General features: G+C 49.2%; 1 protein-coding gene across 1 annotated transcript in view; it reads left to right on the plus strand.

Annotated features, from left to right (window-relative positions):
- The window catches only part of LOC125042428 (extensin-like), a 9,917-nt gene extending 2,249 nt beyond the window's left edge, over nucleotides 1-7,668 (plus strand). Inside the window, exons 5-10 of the mRNA XM_047638060.1 lie at nucleotides 510-990; nucleotides 1,119-1,339; nucleotides 3,310-3,419; nucleotides 6,072-6,221; nucleotides 6,484-6,537; nucleotides 7,477-7,668. Of these exons, the coding sequence (XP_047494016.1) occupies nucleotides 510-990; nucleotides 1,119-1,339; nucleotides 3,310-3,419; nucleotides 6,072-6,221; nucleotides 6,484-6,537; nucleotides 7,477-7,668 (1,208 nt within the window). The remainder of the gene's footprint in view (nucleotides 1-509; nucleotides 991-1,118; nucleotides 1,340-3,309; nucleotides 3,420-6,071; nucleotides 6,222-6,483; nucleotides 6,538-7,476) is intronic.
- The last annotated feature ends 253 nt before the right edge of the window (nucleotides 7,669-7,921 follow it).

The following is a 7,921-nucleotide window of genomic DNA, read 5'->3' on the forward strand; positions in this document are numbered from 1 at the left end:
CTAGATATCTCCCACCAAACACATCCTCATACTTCCCCCACCCCTCCTCTCTCCTCATCCCTCGTGCCGCTCTCCTCGCATCTCCTCTCCAAAAAGACATCCCTCCATCCCCGCCTCTCAACCGACTCCAACGCCACTCGCTTCCCCACAGATCTGTCTCCCCCTATACGGTCTCTCATCAACTCTCCCCTCACAAAACACCTATCTCATCACGCATCGGGAACACTCAATCCACGCACCCCCCCAGTCTAGATCACAGTCCATCAGAACCACACGAATCCCATAACATCGCACACGAATCCCCCCCACTCCTCCCCCCTGCCGAACAGACCAAACACTCCCCTCATGGCGTCTTGTACCCCGCAAAGCCTTTGACCATCTCTCTCTCGTCGCCAAACACCTTCCCGAGCAAAGCAAGCTATTGCCCAACATCCACTCGTGCCCCACCTACCCTCTCTAATCCCCCCCTTCTAAAAGATACAAACAAGACTCCTCTCCCACTCAAGCAGTCCCCGCACTCCCACAAAAGGCCGGCAAAGGAGTTCAGCGTCTCCCTCTCCCCTCGGCAATCCAAATCCTCTTCAAGCACCGTATACATCCTTCTACATCCCTCCTCAATCCGGACTCTCCCCTCACCATTCACACTCCGCCTCCACCCAAGCTCTCCCTCTCCAGGATAGCCTTCCGACCCTCCAGCAGACCGCTCAAGCCTCCGCGCTCCTCTCTCCCAACCCCTCACAAGCCAACAGATCCCCCTCTCCCAAAGCCAACTCCACAAGGCCGCCCCACACCTCAACCACCCGCTCTCCCTCTCCTGCAGCTCCCCTCCCGACATCCCCACCCCCTTCTTCTCACCATCTCCAGAACAGATTCACTGCTCCCCGATGTCTACCTCCCTCCCCGCTCTCATCCCCGCTTCTCCACTCAGCCGCCACCTCCCCCGTCACAACAGCCCCCGACAGAGACCATCCCGTGTCGGAAGACCTGTCCGCAAGTCCCCCCTCATTACCTTCTCGAGAAATCACACCCGCACAAATCATAACAATCACCGAAATCCCCTAAACATGCATGTCGGACTCTAAACACTCTCTTCACCTCCCTGTGGACCTAACCCACAGAATAGAAGGAAATCCACCAACCCCAAATATCAGATCAGCACTCACCCTCAGAAGTAGTAACAACCGAGAACTGCACATTCCCGCTCTCTCCCCGCTCCCTCCCCCCCCAATCTACTCCCCATCGAAGCTCATCTCCATCCACCCCCTCGAACTCCCCCAGACCCTAGAATGCTCCCCCAAGCACAAATCGTCCCATAACCGCGACAAGAGAATGAGTCCCGGTCCCCTCATCCTCCTCAGAATTTCTCCCCCCCCACTCCCTCCCTCTCCCACCTCACTCCTCGTCTATCCTCTCGGGTCCCAATCCCCACACATGATAACCCCGATCTAAAAAACCACCACTCTCAAACTCAGAGATATGAGGTTGCAAATCCTCTCCCCCCTCCCGCTCTCTGTCCTCCCTCTCACCTCACACTCACAAGTCCAGTCCCCTCCCACTCTCTCCTCCCTCCATCCAACAACAGGCACAGACGGCTCTCCCACCTCTCCCGACTCCTCACAAACATCCCATCCCCCTCCTCTCCACCCCACGGATTCCTTACCCCCCCCTCCCCCCCCGCTAATCACTCCTCGCTCCCAGAGAGTCCTCCCCCTCTCCCCATACTCCCCCCCGCCCACTCCTCCCCCGTCGACTCATCCTCTCAACTCTACGTCACATCAAGCCGAAAAATACTCCCCCCCCCTCTCAGTCCCTCTCCTCGCATCTCACATCTCTCTAAGTCTCAAAACTCATAGAGTCCACTATCACTCAATCAATCTCAGATCCTCTCCAAATACTCATCGAACGATAATCTGATCTCTCACACTCTTCAGATCTCAGGCCTCTCTCTCCATCTCCATCCCATCTCTCTCCCCTCTCTCTCTTCTCTCTCATCGTCTCCCTCACCGCTCACATCATTTTATCCCTCTACTCTCAAACAAAGCTCCCTCCTCATCTCATCTCTCTCTCACATTCCCCTCTCTAACTCGTTATATCTCTTGTCCCCCCCTCTCACCTCCCTCCTCGTCTCTCTGCCAAACTCTCACCACCACACCCCCACAGCACCCATCTCACTCACACCACCACGGTCACATCGTCCCCTCACTCCTCTCGCACATTCCTCTCTCGACTTCCCCACCTCACTCGACCACTCTACTCACTCCGGCCGGCACCCCCCCCCTATAACACGAAACATCCAACGTCTAAGTCAAGAAGAGAAAAATCTACTGCACACTCCTCAGATCTCTCCTCTCCCGTCGTCACCCTCTCTCTCTTTTCCTCTCTCTTTCCACAATCACGAGTACACTCAACTCATTCCGTTCATTTCGATCTCACTCTCATTTCTCTCTCTCCTCATCGTGACGTCATCAGAGGATTTCGTCACTCTCACTTCAATCCTCTCTACTCTCTCTCAGATACAGATCTCTCGCTCGCTCTCATCGCTCTCTCCTCACACACTCACTTTCCTCATCCTCCTCGTCTCTTTTCTCTCTCTCTTTCTCTTCTTCTGTCTGTCTGTCTCTCTCATCTCTCTCTTTCTCTCTCTCTCTCTCATCTCTTCGGCCGCTCACTTCTGCTCGTCTCATCAGTCCATCCTCTCAGTTTCTTACCGTCCTCGACTCTCACAAGTCGAGTCTCATTCCGTGCGACTATCTCTCGACTGTCCATACAAAAATCCGGCCACATCTCCGTCAACAGCTCTCTCTCACTTCTCATCTCACACATATCATCCATTCTCTCCTCCCCTCTCGTACAACTCCACTCTTCGGGTCTCTTCCACTCCTCTTTATCCCGCATCTCGCAAGTCACCCACGTTCTCATCTAACATCCCCCATTTTCTGTATCCCCATCGTCGGGTCACCGAACAAACCATAATCTTTCCCTCTCTCTCTCTTCACTTTCTCTGCTCTCATCCTTTCTCCACGTCTCTCCTCATCTCATCCCCCTGGCTATTATCTCTCAATTACTAATTAGGGGTAAGTACCAAACCAATAGTAGATACCGATCCGATATTAATAATTTTCTTACTATTCTTCTTACTTCTCCAGTCAACGAAATCGGCCTCCCGCGAAAAATACCCCCAATAAAACATATATATTCTCTTTGAATGAATCATTCTTGTAATTAAACCCATAAATACAACCAAACTTTCGAAATATTTCTGAATTACTTTTTTTTGGTATTTTGATCACTTTTATCCCTATAAAACAGGCGACTGCTTATATATAGGGCATGTTGGCATAAATCTTTCCAGCATAGTCACTGTAAAATATCCCAAAACTCAGGAGGAGACGGTCATGGACGCGTCAAGATGCTATTTGGTGAAGGACGGGAAACAGGGAGGCATTTTCCGTCGATTATTTAGTAACGAATGAATGCTTATTTGTGGGAGCGTAGAAATTCACATCAGCATTGGGGTGTGTGTGTTGTGGTGGTGGTGATGTATAATATAAATATAGTATAAATCTATATCACCTATATATAATAATATAATAATCTATATACAATATACATATAACCAAATATATCTATATACATCAATATATTTATATAAATATTATATATACACACATATATACATACAAAAATATATAATATACACACATATATAAAATAAATATATATATACATATAAAAATAATAAATATGTGTGATGTGGTGTGTGTGTGTATGGTGTGGTGTGTGTGTGTGTGTGTGTGTATTGTGTGTGTGTGCGAGCGTGTGTGTATAATAAGTAATGTGTGTGTATATAAATAAAAAACTATCTCAAACTACCTACCCACACATTGGCTAACCATACATACATATAAATATATATAAAAATCTATACAGATAACACAACACTCACTCCAAGCAATCAGTGTGTGACTAAATAAGTCCACACACATACTTTAATCACGCCAATATGGGGGGGGATTGTTACATGACACACTACACAGTTCACACCAGCACAAGGACACGACTTCAACAAACAAACAGACACACAACACTGTATGATAGAGTCCAGAATCACTAGGACAATACACGCCCAGGAAGAGATACAGACACCATACGCGACACACACCACACCACCGCACAACACGACACGACACACACACTAACACCACCCCCCCTAACACTGTACCACCCCCCCGACCCCCCCAACCCCCACCCCCCCCCCCCCCCCCCCACCACTAATCACATGACTACCACTATCACCTAACCATCTATCACACACACACGACACTCAGACAAACACCTCAAACACACACCCCCCCCGCACACCCCACTCACATACCCCCCCACCCCCCTCACCCCCCCCCACCATCCCACAGCCCCCCCGCGCCACACACACGACACCCCCCCCTCCCCCCCCCCCCCCCCCCACACACCCACCCCCACCAATCAGGCCGACCCCCCCCCCCCCCCCCCCACAACCCCGCACACGCCACCCACTCCACAACCCACAGCACACCGACACACACACACCACCACACACACACATACCCCTACACGAACAAAAAAAAAAAACCCACACAGCCACACACAGCACACCCCACCCACCACACGACACACACACACACACGAAACACCCACACCACACTCTATAGTATATATAATATTATATATATATATGAAAATGTATATATATATACATACACCACATATGGACAGACACACACCACACAAACCAAACACGACACACACGCACCGTACGACACAACACCCACACAACACACCACACCCCTATACACATCCAAACACACACAAACACCAAAAACACACACACACACACATATTCCACACGACACACCCACACACACAAATCTATATATTAATAAATATATATAAGTAAAAATAATTAACACATAGACACACCACAACACACATAAATAATACATATATATATATATAATATATAAATAATATAAATAAATATATAGCATATATAATGTATATATATATATATAATAAATATGATATACACAATATAATAATATATATAAATATATAATATCTATATATATAAATAAGATATATATATAATAGTTTAATTGTATGTCAGACAAGACAGGTATATAATAGACCTATGAAGGGAATAAAGTTAAGTAGCAGGGAATGAATTTATAAGAGTATATGTAAGAGATATTCTTATCAAAGTCCATTTATTTTTAAAATTATCTAAATATTAAGTACATACCTACGAAGCTGTATTGTATATACATACGTAGCAAGTGCGCGCGCGCGAGCGTTGTGATATTTTGTGTGTGTGTGTAGTGAGTATGTTGTGTGTGTGGTGTGTGTGTGTGTGTGTGGTGTGTGTGTGTGTGTGTGTGAGTGTGTATGTGTGTAATGTATGTTGTGTGTGTGTAGTGTGTGGAGAGCGAAGAATGGATCCGTAATACTACAGACAGATAGAATAATTAGAAGGGATAACTTATATATAGACTGATTTGACTTGACCCACAGACAAACCATGCATGCTGCTAGATAGCAAACTCACAGAACGAAAGCGATAGATGGCATAGGAACAGACAGACCCGATATACAACGACGAGAAAAACATAGAGGAACTAGAGAGCGAGAGAGAGAGAACGATTGCGAGCGGACGAGAGTAGCAGGCGCGGAGCTCAAGAGAAGCGCGAGCGATAGAAGATCTTCTCGGCGCTCGTAGCTCGCGCGTCGCGCGCGCGCTCTGCTCGCTCTGCTCCTCACCTCTCCCTCGCGCACGGCCTCCGCAACCCAAGAAATCCCGCACGCGGAGTACGGGAGAAAAACGATAAAACCGTACCGAACTACCTCACACACCCCTGTCCAAAATACCCTCTCCCATAACAACCACCTCGCCGCCCCCCTCAAGTCTCAAGAAGCCATCCCCACAACCAGACAAGAACCACTAACAACAGCAAGAGCCCGCACCAAACCACACACACAGAGTCAGCATCGTAACATTATATTGGCCCAGTGAATACCCTAACCACAACACCATGTAGCCGGCACTTACCCTATCGAATGATACGACCCGGATGTTAGCTCACACCACGGAGCACAACCGGTATAACTATTATGATGATACTGCCCCTATCAATCAGGGTACAAACAAACTTAAGCAGAAGATGATCAAAAAAAAAAGCTTCCTGGATGTAAAGAAACCGCTTATTCGCTTTCACTCTATTATTTAATATCAAATTTTGAGAAAAAAGAAATCCGCTTTTTATATTTTTATCTTTTATGTGTTTACATCAATCCGTCGAAATAACATAGAAAACCCGCAGCTAATATAAGGAAGTTGTACATCAGCTGGGGTAATGCTCTACCCAACTTTTTATATTTCCGTACAGCATGATTTTGTCTAATATAGATATATGGATTACTATATTCCTGTTATATTGTCCTATGTTGCAGCCACGTGAACACCTAAAAATGGCAGGTTTCAAATTCACCACAACCATTCAAAGAGTACGGGCTTCGGGGCCCTTAAAAAAAAGAGGCGCAAAGTGGAAACAAAGACAAGGTAAAAGAATTTCCAATATCAGATGGGCACACAAAAAAAAAAAAAAAAAAACAAAACAAAAATATCGGAGAAAATAAAAGGTAAAAATAATTCGGTGATCGGGAGCGATTGAGAAGGTGTAAACTGGTATGCCTGGGAGTCAAATCTTTTATTTTTTCCGTTATAAAAAGAATGTTTGAGAAAGCAGGTTTTGTAAGGCCGGGTTAATCATCCCGACGATCTTCCGCCCTGAGGCTCCGTCTCTGTCCTAAGGCCCGGGGCGGGCTCGGTGCGCGGGAGCTCCGCACCAGCTTGCATGCCTCCCCCGCTCGCGTCACAAGCTCCGCCATGCCCTCCCCCCCACTCCGCTCTAGCGGCGGACATACCCCGCTCAACTCGCACTAACACCCCCCACCCACCCAAACTTCGCGCTCGCGCGCGCTGCTCGCTCTCTCGCGATCTCTCGCTCCTGCTCGCGTCGCCGCGCTCTGCCCAGCGCGCGCGCGCCGGCTCGCTCTCACCGTACGCTGCTCGCACCTCTCGCTCGCAACCCTCTCTCGCGATCTCTATCAAGCCCGTCGCTGCTCTCGCTCCTCGCGCTCCTGCGCGCGCTTCGTGTGTCTTCTTCTGCTCTCGTCTGCCTCTACTCTTCTGCTCTCCTTACAGCCTGGGTCTCCCTTCCTCTCTGCGTTTCGCTCTCTCCTCTTAGCCTAACTCCGAATGTCACACATCCTCCCCTGTGACCACGACCCACAGCGATCCCCCCACCACCCCCCTCCCCCCTCCCATCAGCCCCCCCGCCCCCCCCCTCCTCGCCCCCCCCCCGAGCCCCCCCCGACCCATCCCCCACAACCCCCCCCACCCCCAGACACCCCCCCCGCCCGCCCCCCCGCTCGTCGTCACAGCCTGTGATCAAATGTGCACCCAACCGCCCGGCGTGCGCGTCGTCCCCTCCCCTATACCTCCCGAACCACCCCGGCCCCGGCAGCTCCGACAATTCACACAGAAGGGGTACCCATCGGGTACCCCACGTGCACACGGAAGGCAGACTCAACCCATTCACTCGACCCAATGCCCCGCCCGCCCTCGGTTTATAGATCTCACCCATTGCTACCCTCCCCTCACTCGTGAACCGTAACCACCCTTCCAGTAACTTAGGGTATCCGCCTGTGAGTGCTTTATGCAATCCCTCAATGTCATCCAGCCATAAGTAAGACTGGATAGGGATGCGCGGAACTAGATACCTATTGTTATCTTAGATCTTCCCAACTTCTCTACCCCTCTCTCTCCTCGACTCCGGTCGACTTTAACTCCCCCCAGTGTAGTGATCAGTTGATAGGTTTTTTTTCT

Source organism: Penaeus chinensis, chromosome 32 (assembly GCF_019202785.1).
Source record: "Penaeus chinensis breed Huanghai No. 1 chromosome 32, ASM1920278v2, whole genome shotgun sequence".
Classification (NCBI taxonomy): domain Eukaryota; kingdom Metazoa; phylum Arthropoda; class Malacostraca; order Decapoda; family Penaeidae; genus Penaeus; species Penaeus chinensis.